Source organism: Xenopus laevis, chromosome 7S (assembly GCF_017654675.1).
Source record: "Xenopus laevis strain J_2021 chromosome 7S, Xenopus_laevis_v10.1, whole genome shotgun sequence".
NCBI classification, from domain to species: Eukaryota; Metazoa; Chordata; class Amphibia; order Anura; family Pipidae; genus Xenopus; species Xenopus laevis.
This window is the reverse complement of record NC_054384.1, coordinates 35,283,177-35,301,954: the sequence shown is the minus strand read 5'-3', so window position 1 is coordinate 35,301,954 and position 18,778 is coordinate 35,283,177. Positions and strand designations below refer to the sequence as shown.

At 40.3% G+C, this 18,778-nt stretch overlaps 1 protein-coding gene across 3 annotated transcripts in view; it reads left to right on the top strand.

Annotated features, from left to right (window-relative positions):
- Positions 1-18,778, top strand: part of LOC108697217 (cadherin-23) — a 599,373-nt gene that overhangs the window by 407,434 nt on the left and 173,161 nt on the right. For all 3 annotated transcript variants that reach the window (XM_041571124.1, XM_041571128.1, XM_041571125.1), the window contains 2 exons: positions 726-838; positions 13,830-13,937. In XM_041571124.1, coding sequence (XP_041427058.1) covers positions 726-838; positions 13,830-13,937 — 221 coding nt within the window. The remainder of the gene's footprint in view (positions 1-725; positions 839-13,829; positions 13,938-18,778) is intronic.

Genomic DNA, 18,778 nt, shown 5'->3' with positions numbered 1-18,778 from the left:
GTGGTGGGCACAGCCCAGGGGGCCCAGGAAATTTGTTTGAATGGGGCCCTGCGATTTCTGATGGCGGCTCTGCTTGGGCCCATTGGGAGTTTTCCTGGTATTCCAGTGGGCCAGTGATGACAGAAAGACAGTACTGTACTTTACTCTTTCCACTGAGCCCATGCTTTCAACATTTTTGCACCTGTGAAATATTGGGCAAGTGAGGGACATTTTAATATATGTCTATGCCATAATTATGACAGGCCCATTTTATTACAGTCCCATATGCATACATGGAATTCTGGAAAAAGGTAAAAAAGTAAACTGTGCCTAATGAGGCGCTTAATTTTATTTCCCAAAAGCTATTATTCTATTGCCCCATTAGTGGTAAAGTATGTATTTAAAAAAAATATTACTATGCATGAAATGATCTATCCATACAGATCTGTACACTGTATATGGTTTACCTTTCCCATTGCAAACAGTTATACAATAGCTTGTTACATCGCAGAATGCATTAGCACCACTGAAGGGCTTTCCTGTAATTCTTTGTAAGCAAGGTCTCCACAATATATTGGTATCAAAATGTGTTTGAAATTTCTCTTGGGTGTTTAGTTTTAGAGGTGCAAGTGACATTCCATTAAATAACCTATAATGGGGTTCTGTTGAGGAAGTTGGATTAGGAAAAATTAACCTTGCCTATAGCAGTGCTGAGAATGCTTTATATATTTCCTTACCTCTAACAGGGGAAATCACTACCACAACATTGTTGGATCGAGAGGCCAAGTCAGAGTACATATTAATTATCCGTGCGGTGGATGGTGGAGTGGGACCCAATCAGAAAATCAGCATTGCTACAGTAAGGATATTTTTTATAAATTATGAAAGGGTTGATATATATATATATATATATATATATATATATATAATGATATATGGAAAGAATATAACACCGCTATTACAGCCACAAGCAGAATACTGTAGTTTAATATTAGAGCTACTGTTTGTGACATATGTGTAAAATGTCTGTACTTTACTGTATATTCCTTAATATTACTAAGTTCATTTATACGCCTAAAGCGAGTCTATACTGTACTGGCATGTTTAGTTCATGATTATATATTTTGGGACTAAAATTTTATGCAGCAGGAACCCCATGTTTCAAGACTCAGACCAAAAAGTGGTAAATCATGTCTTAACCACTGCATGGATGTCCATCACTTCCAAATGGAAGACACAAAATATTACCTCCTGGATGGAGATAAACTGAAAAATACACAGCAATGGTATTGCTGAGGTTTTGAATACATAATTGCCCTTATTCAGAATACATCTCTTTCTATTCCTTAATGTTTGTTTAGTTATTTATTTATAGTTTATTTTATATATTTTTTGTATACTATATCCTTTAAAGGCACGCATATCTGAAAATTTACATTAAGGGGCAGATGGCAAATTTATGTGAGATTTAGTTTAGACCTCACTTCTACGTGCCAGCTCACACTACGTATATGGAACAGCACTACTTGAAATCATCCTACCCCCTCAATACTCTCTTCCTAAGAAATCTGGACTTCCCCCAGGAGGTAATCGAGACTTTATCAGCAGATGGCAGACAACCAAATTATTTACAATTAAGGACTTACTTGATGACTCTACCAAGTCGATTATGCCCTTCGTGGACCTTACCCAAAAAGTTCCTACCATTACACTGAAATGGTACGAATACCTTCAACTATGACACTTCTCACAACCATACCTACAGCAAGCAAAAACAATGTCTCCCTTGCCGTTTGAAACATTAGCTCAATCAGGCCTCCCACAAAATCTAATCTCAAAAATTCACAAATTGCTGACAGATCCTCAGTCAGACTCTTTGATTAAACACCAGTATATGAACAAATGGAACAGAACTTTAACACAGCAACCAACCGACGAAGATTGGATTTAGATTTGATGCAAAAAAAATAGTGACCTGTACCAAACAAAAAGAAAGCGCATACAAGGTGCTTATGTTCTGGTATCATACTCCGGACAAATTACATGCAATGTTTTCTGACCATCCCAACTCTTTCTGGAGAAATTGTGGGGAGGAGGGAACTCTTCTCCATATTTTTTGGACCTGTCCCAAACTACAACATTTTTGGGACAAAATAGCCAAGTTGCTAACTACGTTAACAACTCATAAACCGATATTTGAAGGTCTGGTCTATCTGGGAACTCAGGGATGTATCTACCTGAACATCGACAGAGCTTAACGGTACTAAGGGAAAGCCCAATTATTCAAAAACAGGAAAAACTATTATTAGATCATAGAGACATGGAGAAAGCAGGCTGACACATTGCTACTAACAACTACTATTTTTCTTTTCTTTTCTCTTCATCCCCTCCCTCAACCTACCTATCCCCTTTTCCCCTTTCACCAACCCAGTTCAAACTCTCTTTCTTTTCATGTTATGCAATTTTTTTCTGTAAACTGAGATTCTTTCTTATACTGGAACACTATTGTAAGAAAATGATAGTGCTGTCAAATGTGTATACATTTAAATTGCATCTCAATAAAATTATTAAAAAAAAGAGATTAGACCTCAACACAGAAAAATTCAAATAATTTATATTTATTTGTTTCCCCATCTTAAAATAAGACCATTTAAAATGCTTCTTTTACAAATGCTGGCATTTTAATTAAAAAAAAAAAAACTTTTTAACCATTCACAGTGATCTTCTTTCTGTTACTTGCTGAATTGATATTGATTCACCAACAGCAATTGGCTGCCTGACATTCAAAACAGTCAGATGTCCTCTGAGTTCTGGACAGCAGGTAAACATGCGAGGCAGATTCCCTGCACACACAGTGTTGTCCTGCTCTTCACAACTCTGGAGCCCCTCTGATTGTCTTCAAGTGGGGCAGCCAGTGGCCTCTGGTAGGTCAGGATCACTTCTGGAAGTAGTAGAAAGAGCAGTGCTGTAACTTGATGTTACTGGGCCCCACAGCAAATACATTTTAGGGCCCACAAAATATCCAGAGGTTGTCCTGTTTTACCACTATATGTTAAAATTGCTCAATTATTAGAGCCTCATTTGGCCCCCCACACCTCCTGGGCCCCCTGTAAATGCAGGGTCTGCTTCCTCTGTAGTTATGCCCCCGAGAAAAAGGATAAGTCCAAATGGTAGAAATCGATTTTGTTTTTATTAAAACAATCTGAAAATAAAAATAATAGTATATTGAAAAAGTCTTACCTTAAGCTAATACTGTAAATGTCAATTTTTGGCAAGGAGTGCATGTAAATATCCTTAAGACTAACTCTTTTTAACAATATCTAAATGTATCAGTGCTATTATAACCTTAAACATTAATCGTTTTATACTATTTTCTTCCTTTATAACACGAATAAAACTTTGTTACGAAGAAAAATGTATGATGGCTGTGTACAGGATTATGTTAAAGGAGCAGGCTTTTAAAATGTAAAGGTTCCCAGAAGAAGACTCAGATCCTGAGATCCAGATCCTGTACTTTGTTTCAACTCCTCTTCTTTCTTGTAGATGTCTTTATGCCACCAGGAGACCTGTAGTCTGTGTTATGATCATAGCATAGAGGTATAGTGCTATGTAAATTCCCTTTAACTACAAGGGTAGATGCAAAATCATTAAAAACACAGGTCAGTGATTCTTGGTGGAACCTTGTGGGTCCTGGTGCATTTGGAGAGCCAGCATTCCCTTGGGTGTCCTAGGAGCAAAAAATAAAAGCTATGTCTGCCTTAATTATATAGTAGTTTGCTAGCATAACATGCCTTATAGCATCATTATGCTAACAAAGAATAATGTGCTTGAATGGAAACATAAATTGCATTCATACAGAGAATATAATATAATTAGCCTACCAAAAGAAGCAATGTCTAAATGATTAATTCAGTCAGAATATAAAATAGGTTTCATTACAAAGACCACTCATATTCTATCCCTGTTACTTTGGACAGTTAATTTATTTTTCCTTTAACTTACTTAAAATGGGTAATGCAGGTCTATCAATTAGCAGTATGTTGAGTGCTGCTGAAATAACTAGCCTTGCAAAAAGAAAACAAGATAATCACAACTAATTCTTTTTCCATCTTCCTAACTACTTGGCAACAGGGTTAGGCAGCCTTCTATATATAACTAACTATATAATTGATGCACTAAAGATCTTTATAGACACCCCATCAAAAACTAAAATGTACTCGCTAACATCGGGCTGCACCCCAACAAGTCGAAATGAGTCTTATAAGGGACTAACTTTTACAGATTATCCCGGCATTTCACATAGAATTATTTTTCCCAGTATTAGAAGTTTTATTTACACAAACACATTGCTTCACAAACTGCCTGACATGTTTGTTAATATGAGGAATTAATCATAAGGGCCCAAGAGGGAAACTATGTTGAGTCCATTTTTTTTCTCTCAAAAGTTTTCATACCAGTTTTTATGAATAAAGTTTTATATTAATTACCTGGAACAGAATATATTTTTCCTGGGAATACAGAGGAATTCATTTGTTCCAGCTCTTGCTCAATAAGTCAAGCTCAGTCTCCTATAATTATAAAATTTGTATTGTAGAAAGAAAGTAGGAATGCCCTCAGGGTTTTTTTTCCTAGAAATTGGTGAATTGCTGTGTGCAAATAGGATGTGATACTCTCCTCTAATATAGGCTGTCTCCTTAATGCAAAAATTATGCAAACTATAGAATTTCAGTTTATTTCTAACTGTAATTTTTCCTCCCCTTTTCATCTGAGAAGTTTTGACTTGCATTATACAATTTACACTGTTTTCAAAAAACAGAAGAAAGGTTACACAGAAGTAACAGCCAATGCAGGTCACACAGCAAAGATAGACATTTATTGAATGCTAAAATTGCATTTGTAATTAGGGATGTAGCGAACGTCGGAAAAAAAGTTTGCGAACATATTCGCGAACTTGCGCAAAAACGCAAGCGGTTCGCGAACGGTTCGCGAACCCCATAGACTTCAATGGGAAGGCGAACTTTAACATCTAAAAAAAAAATTTCTGGCCAGAAAAATGATTTTAAAGTTGTTTAAAGGGTGCAACGACCTGGACAGTGGCATGCCAGAGGGGGATCAAGGGCAAAAATGTATCTGAAAAATCTGCCTGTGTGTGCTTGGAAGAGATAGTGTAGGGGGAGAGCTGTTAGTGATTTCAGGGACAGATGATAGTAAGTTTGCTGGCTAGTAATCTGCTTGATACTGCTCTGTATTGGAGGGACAGAAGTCTGCAGGGATTTGAGGGACATTTAGCTTAGGTAGCTTTGCTGGCTAGTAATCTACTGTTCTCTTTAAACAACTGCCATACGTTGACCTTGTAGGCATTGTTTGCCCAGTTTTTTGGACGCAGCCACTGAAGCACAGTTGCCAGAAAAAATATGCCATATAAATGCTGAAAATAGTCATTTTTCGCCATACGTTGACCTTGTAGACATTGTTTGCCCAGTTTTTTTGGTTGCAGCCACTGAAGCACAGTTGCCAGAAAAAATATGCCATATAAATGCTGAAAATAGTCATTTTTCGCCATACGTTGACCTTGTAGACATTGTTTGCCCAGTTTTTTTGGTTGCAGCCACTGAAGCACAGTTGCCAGAAAAAATATGCCATATAAATGCTGAAAATAGTCATTTTTGCCATATACGTTGAGTCAACGTATGGCAAAAAATGACTATTTTCAGCATTTATATGGCATATTTTTTCTGGCCTCTGTGCTTCAGTGGCTGCGGCCAAAAAAACTGGGCAAACAATGCCTACAAGGTCAACGTCGTTGACCTTGTAGGCATTGTTTGCCCCAGTTTTTTTGGCCGCAGCCACTGAAGCACAGAGGCCAGAAAAAATATGCCATATAAATGCTGAAAATAGTCATTTTTTTGGTCGCAGCCACTGAAGCACAGTTGCCAGAAAAATTATGCCATATAAATGCTGAAAATATGCATTTTTTTGGTTGCAGCCACTGAAGCACAGAGGCCAGAAAAATTATGCCATATAAATGCTGAAAATATGCATTTTTTTGGTTGCAGCCACTGAAGCACAGAGGCCAGAAAAATTATGCCATATAAATGCTGAAATATAAATTTTTTTGGTTGCAGCCACTGAAGCACAGAGGCCAGAAAAATTATGCCATATAAATGCTGAAAATATGCATTTTTTTGGTTGCAGCCACTGAAGCACAGAGGCCAGAAAAATTATGCCATATAAATGCAGAAAATATGCATTTTTTTGGACGCAGCCACTGAAGCACAGTTGCCAGAAAAAATATGCCATATAAATGCTGAAAATAGTCATTTTTTGCCATACGTTGACCTTGTAGACATTGTTTGCCCAGTTTTTTTTGGTTGCAGCCACTGAAGCACAGAGGCCAGAAAAAATTAAACCAGTAGGGTTTGCACCCTAGTTTGTAACGGTGGCGGAGGGAGGAGGAGGACGCTAAAGGACAGCTGTGTGTGGAGTCATGAGGCTTGAAGAGAAGGACAGCTGCATAGAAGTCAGAACAAGTCTTCCGGCGTGCAGTAACCCTCCGAGATCCACCCCTCATTCATTTTAATAAAGGTCAGGTAATCGACACTTTTGTGACCTAGGCGAGTTCTCTTCTCAGTTACAATCCCTCCTGCTGCACTGAAGGTCCTTTCTGAGAGCACACTTGAGGCTGGGCAAGACAAGAGGTTCATGGCAAATTGTGACAGCTCTGGCCACAGATCAAGCCTGCGCACCCAGTAGTCCAGGGGTTCATCGCTCCTCAGAGTGTCGATATCTGCAGTTAATGCCAGGTAGTCCGCTACCTGCCGGTCGAGGCGTTCTTTGAGGGTGGATCCAGAAGGGTTGTGGCGCTGCCTTGGACAGAAAAACATTTGCATGTCTGACGTTACAGACTGGCCAAAGGGCTTTGTCCTTGCAGGTGTGCTCGTGGCAGGATTACTGGCACCTCTGCCCCTGGAATGTTGATGAGTTCCTGAAGTGACATCACCCTTAAAAGCATTGTACAACATGTTTTGCAGGCTGGTTTGTAAATGCCGCATCTTTTCGGACTTGTGGTATGTTGGTAACATTTCTGACACTTTATGCTTGTACCGAGGGTCTAGTAGCGTTGCGACCCAGTACAGGTCCTTCTCCTTAAGCCTCTTGATACGGGGGTCCTTCAACAGGCATGACAGCATGAAAGACCCCATTCTCACAAGGTTGGATGCAGAGCTATCCATCTCCGCTTCCTCATTATCAAGGACTGCATCATCCACGGTCTCCTCCCCCCAGCCACGTACAAGACCAGGGGTCCCCAAAAGGTCACCACTAGCCCCCTGGGAAGCCTGCTCCTGTTGGTCCTCCTCCTCCTCCTCCACAAAGCCACCTTCCTCCTCTGACTCCACTTCTGGCACCTCTCCCTGCGTTGCAGCAGGTGCCTGGGTTCGTTCTGGTGATTCCGACCAGAAATCGTGCGCTTCCAGCTCCTCGTCACGCTGGTCTACAGCCTCATCTGTCACTCGTCGCACGGCACGCTCCAGGAATAAAGCGAAGGGTATTAGGTCGCTGATGGTGCCTTCGGTGCGACTGACCATATTTGTCACCTCTTCAAAAGGTCGCATGAGCCTGCAGGCATCGCGCATAAGCACCCAGTAACGGGGGAAAAAAATCCCCAGCTGTGCAGATCCAGTCCTACCACCCAGTTCAAAAAGGTACTCGTTGACGGCCCTTTGTTGTTGCAGCAGACGTTCCAACATAAGGAGCGTTGAATTCCAGCGAGTCTGGCTGTCAGAAATCAAACGCCTGACTGGCATGTTGTAGCGCTGCTGAATGTCAGCAAGGCGTGCCATGGCTGTGTAGGAACGTCTGAAATGGGCCGACACCTTTCTGGACTGGGTGAGAACGTCCTGGAATCCTGGGTACTTGGAGACAAAACGTTGGACTATTAAATTTAACACATGTGCCATGCAGGGCACATGTGTTAAATTGCCTAGTCTCAACGCTGCCAACAGATTGCTTCCATTGTCACACACCACTTTTCCGATCTGCAGTTGGTGTGGGGTCAGCCACCGATCGGCCTGTGACTGCAGAGATGACAGGAGTACAGATCCGGTATGGTTTTTGCTTTCCAGGCACGTCATCCCCAAGACAGCGTGACAACGGCGTACCTGGCACGTCGAATAGCCTAGGGGGAGCTGGGGGTGCACAGGTGTGGAGGAGGAGAAGGAGGACCCAGCAGCAGAGTAAGAAGAAGAAGAAGACGAGGTAGAGAGCGATGGAGGAGTAGAGGTGGTGGCAGAACCGCGTGCAATCCGTGGCGGTGACACCAACTCCACTGTTGTTGTTGAGCTACCCATTCCCTGCTTCCCAGCCATTACCAAGTTCACCCAGTGGGCAGTGTAGGTGACATACCTGCCCTGACCATGCTTGGAGGACCATGCGTCAGTAGTCATATGGACCTTTGGCCCAACACTAAGTGACAGAGATGCGGTAACTTGGCTCTGCACATGTTGGTACAGGTGTGGTATTCCCTTTTTAGAAAAAAAATTGCGGCTGGGTACCTTCCACTGCGGTGTCCCAATTGCTACAAATTTGCGGAAGGCCTCAGAGTCCACCAGCTGGTATGGTAAAAGCTGGCGGGCTAAGAGTGCAGACAAGCCAGCTGTCAGACGCCGGGCAAGGGGGTGACAGTCAGACATTGGCTTCTTACGCTCAAACATGGCCTTCACAGAAACTTGGCTGGTGGCAGATGACTGGGAATGGGAACAGGTGGTCAAGGTGGAAGGCGGAGTGGAGGGTGGTTCAGACGGGTCAAGGAGAGCAGAGGTAGAGCAGTAAGATGCTGGACCAGAAGGAGTGTGGCTTTTAGTTTGCCTGTTGCCTTTGAGGTGTTGCTCCCAAAGTGCTTTGTGCTTGCCGCTCATGTGCCTTCGCATAGAAGTTGTACCTATGTGGCTGTTGGGCTTACCAAGGCTCAGTTTCTGACTGCACTCATTGCAAATTACAATGCTTTTGTCAGAGGCACACACATTAAAAAAATCCCACACTGCTGACTTTTTGGAAGTGTGCGATCTGGCGGTAACAGTAGAAGTTGGCGGCATTGGCGGCAATGGCGGGTGCGTTGGCCGGCTGAACACAGGTGCCGATACATGTTGTTGCCCTACTGATCCCTGCGGGCTGTCCTCCCTGCTTCTTCTAAGTCTTATTCTCCTACTGCCTCTCTGACTCTCCGTCTCTCCATCTGAACTACCCTCCTCTTGCTCTCTTCTACTAGGCACCCACAAAACATCAATCTCCTCATCATCATTCTCCTCAGATGCATCAATTTCTTCTGACACATCACAGAAGGAAGCAGCAGCGGGGACCTCCTCCTCATCACTCATTATGTCCATCTCTGTCGTGTTCTCTGCCAGAATTAAATCTGGTGTAAGGTCCTCATCTCCTTCATCTTCTTCTGGCAATAATGGTTGCGCATTACTCAGTTCAAGAAACTCATGGGAAAATAACTCCTCTGACCCCAGTGAAGAAGGGGCACCGGTGGTGGAGGAAGTGTTACGTGGGGTGGCCATAGCAGTGGAGGATGAGGAGGATGTTGTGGTAAAGTTAGAAACGGTAGAGGATGGGGTGTGCTGTGTAAGCCAGTCAACTACCTCTTCAGCATTTTGGGAGTTCAGGGTCATTGGCTTTTTAAAACTGGGCAATTTGCTAGGGCCACAGGATTGCATAGCAGCACGGCCCCTAGCACGGCCTCTGCGTGGCGGCCTGCCTTTGCCTGGCATTATTTTTTAAAAAAACAACAACAACAACAAAAACTCAGTTGGTTTTTCTGGAAACGATAATACACACAGCTAGATGGCGGGTTGAAGAAAACAGTGTGCAAATAATGCCTACAAGGTCAACGTATACACTACTACAGCGGTGGATACGGATTACGTAAAATATATTATGGCTGCTTGAAAAAAGTCACTCCGGTGTTTTTTCTGGAGACGGTAATATTATGGATATTTAGACAGAATGTGAACAAGGTCACACAGCTAGATGGCGGGTTGAAGAAAACAGTGTGCAAATAATGCCTACAAGGTCAACGTATACACTACTACAGCGGTGGATACGGATTACGTAAAATATATTATGGCTGCTTGAAAAAAAGTCACTCCGGTGTTTTTTCTGGAGACGGTAATATTATGGATATTTAGACAGAATGTGAACAAGGTCACACAGCTAGATGGCGGGTTGAAGAAAACAGTGTGCAAATAATGCCTACAAGGTCAACGTATACACTACTACAGCGGTGGATACGGATTACGTAAAATATATTATGGCTGCTTGAAAAAAGTCACTCCGGTGTTTTTTCTGGAGACGGTAATATTATGGATATTTAGACAGAATGTGAACAAGGTCACACAGCTAGATGGCGGGTTGAAGAAAACAGTGTGCAAATAATGCCTACAAGGTCAACGTATACACTACTACAGCGGTGGATACGGATTACGTAAAATATATTATGGCTGCTTGAAAAAAGTCACTCCGGTGTTTTTTCTGGAGACGGTAATATTATGGATATTTAGACAGAATGTGAACAAGGTCACACAGCTAGATGGCGGGTTGAAGAAAACACTGTGCAAATAATGCCTACAAGGTCAACGTATACACTACTACAGCGGTGGATACGGATTACGTAAAATATATTATGGCTGCTTGAAAAAAGTCACTCCGGTGTTTTTTCTGGAGACGGTAATATTATGGATATTTAGACAGAATGTGAACAAGGTCACACAGCTAGATGGCGGGTTGAAGAAAACACTGTGCAAATAATGCCTACAAGGTCAACGTATACACTACTACAGCGGTGGATACGGATTACGTAAAATATATTATGGCTGCTTGAAAAAAGTCACTCCGGTGTTTTTTCTGGAGACGGTAATATTATGGATATTTAGACAGAATGTGAACAAGGTCACACAGCTAGATGGCGGGTTGAAGAAAACACTGTGCAAATAATGCCTACAAGGTCAACGTATACACTACTACAGCGGTGGATACGGATTACGTAAAATATATTATGGCTGCTTGAAAAAAGTCACTCCGGTGTTTTTTCTGGAGACGGTAATATTATGGATATTTAGACAGAATGTGAACAAGGTCACACAGCTAGATGGCGGGTTGAAGAAAACACTGTGCAAATAATGCCTACAAGGTCAACGTATACACTACTACAGCGGTGGATACGGATTACGTAAAATATATTATGGCTGCTTGAAAAAAGTCACTCCGGTGTTTTTTCTGGAGACGGTAATATTATGGATATTTAGACAGAATGTGAACAAGGTCACACAGCTAGATGGCGGGTTGAAGAAAACACTGTGCAAATAATGCCTACAAGGTCAACGTATACACTACTACAGCGGTGGATACGGATTACGTAAAATATATTATGGCTGCTTGAAAAAAGTCACTCCGGTGTTTTTTCTGGAGACGGTAATATTATGGATATTTAGACAGAATGTGAACAAGGTCACACAGCTAGATGGCGGGTTGAAGAAAACAGTGTGCAAATAATGCCTACAAGGTCAACGTATACACTACTACAGCGGTGGATACGGATTACGTAAAATATATTATGGCTGCTTGAAAAAAGTCACTCCGGTGTTTTTTCTGGAGACGGTAATATTATGGATATTTAGACAGAATGTGAACAAGGTCACACAGCTAGATGGCGGGTTGAAGAAAACACTGTGCAAATAATGCCTACAAGGTCAACGTATACACTACTACAGCGGTGGATACGGATTACGTAAAATATATGAATGCTGCTTGAAAAAAGTCACTCCGGTGTTTTTTCTGGAGACGGTAATATTATGGATATTTAGACAGAATGTGAACAAGGTCACACAGCTAGATGGCGGGTTGAAGAAAACAGTGTGCAAATAATGCCTACAGGGCAAATAATGCCTAAAAGGTCAACTTATACACTACTACAGCGGTAGTAAAATAAAAAAAAGTAAAATAAAAAAAAATGAATATTAAAAAAAAAAAATTAAAGTTGGTGCTGCTGAACTACTAGGAGCAGCAGATTAGCACACCAGTCCCACTCCCCAACACTGCTAGACTAATAGCACTGGGCTCTTATAGTAGTAGTAGTAGTAGTAGTAAAACAACAAAAAAAAAATAAAAGCAGTCCTTACAAGGACTACTGTTATTGCAGCAGTCAGCAGATGAGATCAGAAGCAGGACAGCTGCCGACTGCAGCTACATACAGAGCACTGCAGTAGAAGGTAGATTACTAGCCAGCAAAGCTACCTAAGCTAAAATGTCCCTCAAACCCCTGCAGACTTCTGTCCCTCCAATAACAGAGCAGTATCAAAACGATTACTAGCCAGCAAACTTTCAACTGTCCCTGAAATCACTAACAGGCAGCAGCTCTCTCCCTACACTATCTCTTCAGCACACACAGGCAGAGTGAAAAAACGCTGCAGGGCTTCGGTTTTTATAGGGAAGGGGAGTGGTCCAGGGGAGAGCTTCCTGATTGGCTGCCATGTACCTGCTGGTCTGGGGTGAGAGGGCAAAAAAAAGCGCCAACAATGGCGAACCCAAAATGGCGAACGTCGCGCGACGTTCGCGAACTTCCGGCGAGCACGAACACCCGATGTTCGCGCGAACAAGTTCGCCGGCGAACAGTTCGCGACATCTCTATTTGTAATACTGTAGATGTACTACACCAAACTAAAGGTGGAAAATACTGTTTATATTAAAGGCAGTAATAATTTATTGTGTTGACCCTGCTATCCTTTATCCAACCTGACACTGAAACTGCTCCTTTGATGCTAGGATCAAAGATCAATGTACCTTTAGCTTTCTATTTTTCTATTCTAACAACAAATCCATTTTCTAGTGTACAAATATAAAAAAATAAAGAAACATGGTTTCTTAGATACTACCATCTGCAACATACAGTGCTGGATTTGATGATGGGGACCTTTTAGACTGGTGCACCCACTCGCCTCGACCAGCAGCGCTAGGGACTGGGCAGGCAGCAGATTGGAACAGCGATGTAAATGTCTTGCTGAGTCCCTAGTGTAGATGCTGCCCTGGCTGCATGCTGCTCCTAGAATCCTGCCACATAATATTTTACAGAAATATGAGCCTGGAAAAATTATAAAAAGTATTTAGGTTAAATTTCAAAACCAAAACAACAATACATCCCCCTCCATTTAATCAATGCTAGATCAGTAACAACAATATCAGTAAGCATAGGGTCCTGTGCATATTTTATGGCCTCTTTACACTATTAGTGATAAATTATCATTAGTAGCAAGCGTTAATGCAAATGTGCTTATGTGGGTAACAGGAGCAAGCACAAGTTACAGGGCACAGCAGAAGTGCTATTCAATTAGCAGTTTCCAGGGATGTGTAAAAAAATTAATTTGTGCAAGTGATGACTCCACTTACACTGCTCATTTTATTAAATACTTTGCATAACCAGCAGTGTTAATTAAAACGAATACATTTGTGATGAATTAAATTTGTGCTTTGAAAAGCTTTCTTAAACCAGCATATCTGATGTCTTAAAAGTGCAGTTTCAGTATTGTTTGACATACTAGAAGTTAAGCTGTTATTTGGAAATAGTTTTTTCTGTCTTCCCCACCAAGGATAAAGCTATTTCAGGAAAGCTGAATTATTCCTGCATTCTATCTGTTAATATGTATTTACAGCTTCTCCCATACAATGTTTCCAGACTGCCCTCACAACTTACAGACTTTAATAATTTCTCTTATAAAATCGATTTCAGGTATGTGTAGTTGTTATGTTGATGTTTTCCATAAATATGCATCATAAGGAGGTTTTTTTTTTTATTTTAGGTAAATATTACTTTGCTTGACATTAATGATAATGCACCACAATGGAAAGATGAACCATATCTTATTAACCTGGTGGAGATGACACCACCGGATTCAGATGTCACTATGGTATGTTGGACATTATATTACAGCCACAGTACCAATACTGTTGTACAGGGCAGATTAAATGGGTAGAGGTTCACAAGGAGCATAATGTGTCAGAAACGTAATTGAAAAAAAAAACAGTTATAAAAACTAAGCAACAGGGGTAAAGAACAAAAGGATATGTAGTGTCAATGACAGAAAAAAGCTTAATTAAAGATAATATAGAAAGTATAGTCACTAATATTCAATTTGGTAAAATCAGATGAGCCATGCAGGATAAAACTGCCATGAGGCTATGTATGCCTACAAAAATAAAATAAGGACGAGCTTTGTCAAACAGAGTTGCAAGCCATCTAGGTATAGATGATGTTCCAAGCTAACTGACGTAAAATAGTTACAAATGTTGCTTAGAGCTGATTTATCAAAGGTTGAGCCAAAAAGATTTAGATTTTTGTATATTTAAAAAGTTTCTTGCTTTTTCTCATCTATGTTTTTTGAACAAGCATTTACAGTAGGTACTCAGACCTGCAAAGAATCATTCGAATCAATGGCCACATCAGCTTTTTTTATACCTTAATTGTAAAGCAGCTTTACGATTCTCAATAACTATTGAGTTCTTGAGTTGCTTTACCATCAAAGTCTATGGAAACTTCCCTGCAATATTTGTTAAATGGCCAATAATTAAAAAGGCAAAAGACACTCTGAAATTTCTTATATTTGAGGTTGGAAAAATCAAGAAAGATTTTTAAGTTGATACTTCTGTCCTCTAGAGTACAATGAAAGGACCACAGAACAGACTCTTGTGGGATCATAATATGTGATCATTGCTATATAAGGTTAAAGAGAGGGAGTGAGAAACTAAGCTCTGACACAGTTTGGGGAGAACTAGAGTTAAACATCTAATATATCCTAGAAATCATGTGATTACTGTAATATTGATATCAATCACTGAAAGGGTTCCTAGAGCAAAAATGAAAGTGTGGCAGCAGGGGTGCAGAGATGAAGAACCAGATACTGTCAAAGATTCTTGGGAACATGATCCCTAAAGTCACTGTTTCCCTGGGTTGTCTGATACAGAATGTAGCCTTGGATGTCAGTTAAAATCATTGGCTTGTTGTTTAGAATATGTATCTAAAACTGACATTTATATGGGTTTTCTATTGAGTCAAAAGCCCATTACCACCTCCATGGACCTTTTAGTAAAAGCACCAATAAAATAGCCTTTAGAGAATAATGGAAAATACAAAGGAGGATAAGGGTAGAAATACTTTAATTTTGACTCTAGAGAGAAAAGATGGTATTATAGAACAGGAAAACACATATCAAGGAAGGAACCATAATGACTTATTATTGAGAAGAATTATACACCTGGGAGTTATTCACAGGGGGGTTTCTTAAAAGGATTGATATGCAGAAATTCATGGCAGATAATGTGCGCAAAATATACTTTCAAAATATGTTATTGAAAAAGAACATATCTCTAATCTCTCAGGAAAGGGGGTTTAAAATGTTTAAATGGGTGGTCTAGTAATTGCTATCTATTGCACTAACCACAACACAAGGAAGGAATTTATAGCAATATATCCCTGAATTATTATTATTATTATTGTGATTATATAGTGATGAGCAGATTTTTTTGACAGCCATGGATTCATAAAGAAATTGCACACTTCGCCATCTGCAAATTTTTTCACTAAACTGAGGCAAAAATCTGCTGTGAAAAATTGCGCTGCAACAAAAAAGTCGTCAAGACAAATTTGTTGCATAAACAAAAAAAGTCACCATTAGAATAAACGCCCATTGACGTTAATCCATTTGGAGTGAGAAAAACTTGTTGCCATCTTATGTATGTCTGACTTCCAAAAATACTGTCTATAAATCCATTTACCTTAGGTGACAAATGAATGCAATCCTTATTAATAGTATAGCATGTGGCATTCCAATTTTTATGTTCCTGATATAATAAGATATCAGATCAGATATCATATCAGATATTTTAATGTAGTTGTATTTGATATATATAAAAATATATAGAAAGTTTGACTCCCTGGTTTAGCAAAAAACATTACATCTCATTTCCCAGTATTATGTATAGACTGGATTTAATTAACGAAGTTTACACAAACATCCTCTCCTCTGGTTTTTCATTCTAACGGAATATTTGTTTTCTTCTGCTGAATGTTAATGTATGAACTTAATAGAAATTTAATAACGCATTAAATGAATTTTTATTTTTGTACTGATCAAACATCATTACTCCTTCCCTAATCGTGTTTGAAAAAGAGCAAGTGGCATTAATCGCACGATTAATTTTAATATAGACTTTCCTATTTTAAGGTTATGCTGTGGTTAGGAACACCAAGTGTTATTGTACTTCGTGAAGTGTATGGGTTTTTTTTTTTTTAGACAGTGTTCCTTATTAGCTTTCTCCTACCTTAACTGGGAAAGGTGCAACTGTGAAATAGTTTGATTTTTGTGTAAACAGAAGGCAATTATACCCCTAATATTTATGCTAGCACTTTGCCGAAGGTTTTTGCATAGAATCTGACTGACAGTTCCAAAGCAGCATATATGAGCAGCAACCTATTACCTGTAAATGCCATTAGTTCCATGCAATTGTTTACAAAGAGTTGCACAGTTTACATGTAAGAAGTTTTCCATGGAAGGAAGACAATAATATTTATTTTTAGGTTTGAAGATTTGCTCAGTTGTGTCCGTGAGCAGATTAATAGTTTGAGTGTACAACAGAAACGAATGGATTTGCAAACATAGCAAATTGAGTCATTTTAGGGAACCACTATATTCCTTGTTAATATATTGTGGAGGAATGCATGTTGCTCCAATTTAAGAAGGCATCTACTGTATTAATCTGATCCTCAGAAGAGATCACAGTTATAAGAATTATTGAGAGGAGATGTTTACCCTTGAATTAAAATGCTGCATACAATAGAAATCATGCCGATCTAGTTTTTCAGTTTTATTTTTTTTACCTATTGTTGTAATATTTGCCTGCTTTCAGTTATCAAATCCTATTTGGAAAGTTAGCATTTCAATAATAATAGCCTCAGTTCTTAGCAGTAGAGATAGTTGTTGATCATGAGCTGTGCTTTAAGTCCAATTCCAGGGAAATTTCTCTGATCCGTGGGGTTCCATAGAGCACCTCTTGACTGTTGTAATGATTTTTGCTGTGAGATAGTGGTATAGTAAAGTGAAATTGTGTCTCATGCATTGGGTATAATATCCTCTAAGAAAAGCCTGTGGCTGTGGGTAGACAGGTATAGTACAGTGAGTAAAATAACATCAGAAAATTGATTTTTGGTATGGGTAACATTAGGATAAAGGCCTCTGGAAAGGAACTGTGGCTGTGAGGTAAGGTCAGATAGATACTGTCAATTATAATAGGAATAATGAAAGCGAAACAGTGGCTGTGAGATAGCAGGTATTGCATGATACCTGTAGCAGTGGGAAATAACCCCCCAAAAATCATGTATGGCTATGAAATAGAATATATAGTAGGGTGACATGAGGCCTTTAGCAGTGGTGCCTCTGGGAAATAATTGCGGCTATGGTATAGCTGGTATAGTAGGGAGATGGTGCCTATAGTGGCAGTGACTTAAATAGTGACTGAGAAGACTATTGGATTGCAGGCATATTAGGTTAACATGGTGCCTATAGTAGCAGTGGAGATAATAGCCTATGGGTGGGACTGTGGGATAGGCAGTATAGTAAGTAGAAATGGCACCAATAGTAGTAGTGGGATAATAGTCTCTAGGAAAGGACTGTGTTTGTGGCATAGCAGGTGTAGTAGGGAGAGATGGCACCTATAGTAGCATTGGTAACATAGTCTCTGGGATGGGACTGTGGTTGTGGCATAGCAGGTATAGTGAGGAGAGATGGTGCCTATAGTAGCAGTGGGGATAATAGCTTCTGAGTAGGGACTGTGGCTGTAAGATAGTGTTGGTCATGAGTGCATTGCTTATTATGATGCATAGCAGGTGTAGTAGGAAGAAATTGTACCTATAGTAGCAGTTGGATAATAGTCTCAGGGAAGGGACTATGGCTGTGGGGTAGCAGGTATAGTAGGGAGAGATGGTGCCAACATAGCAGTGGAATAATAGTCTCTGAGAAGGGACTGTGGCTCTGGGATAGCAGGTATAGTAGGACGAGATGGTGTCTATAGTAACAATGGGATAATAGACCCTGGGAAGGGGTTGTAAGATAGCAGGCATAGTAGGGAGAGATAGTGCCTATAGTAGCAGTAGGGGTAATATCCTCTGGTGGCTGTGGGATAGCAGGTATAGTTCAGTAGGATGATACCTATTGTAGCAGTAGGGATAATAGTTACTGGGAAGGGACTGTGACTGTGGATAGCAGGTATAGTGAGGAGAGATGGTGCATAGCAGGTGTAGTAGGAAGAAATTGCACCTATAGTAGCAGTTGGATAATAGTCTCAGGGAAGGGACTATGGCTGTGGGGTAGCAGGTATAGTAGGGAGAGATGGTGCCAACATAGCAGTGGGATAATAGTCCCTGGGAAGGGACTGTGGCTCTGGGATAGCAGGTATAGTAGGACGAGATGGTGTCTATAGTAACAATGGGATAATAGACCCTGGGAAGGGGTTTTGAAATAGCAGGCATAGTAGGGAGAGATGGTGCCTATAGTAGCAGTAGGGATATTATCCTCTGGTGGCTGTGGGATAGCAGGTATAGTTCAGTAGGATGATACCTATTGTAGCAGTGGGGATAATAGCTTCTGAGTAGGGACTGTGGCTGTAAGATAGTGTTGGTCATGAGTGCATTGCTTATTATGATGTAGTGTTTAAACAAATTAAGCATGGTATAGATCTCATGTTGATAATCTAATCT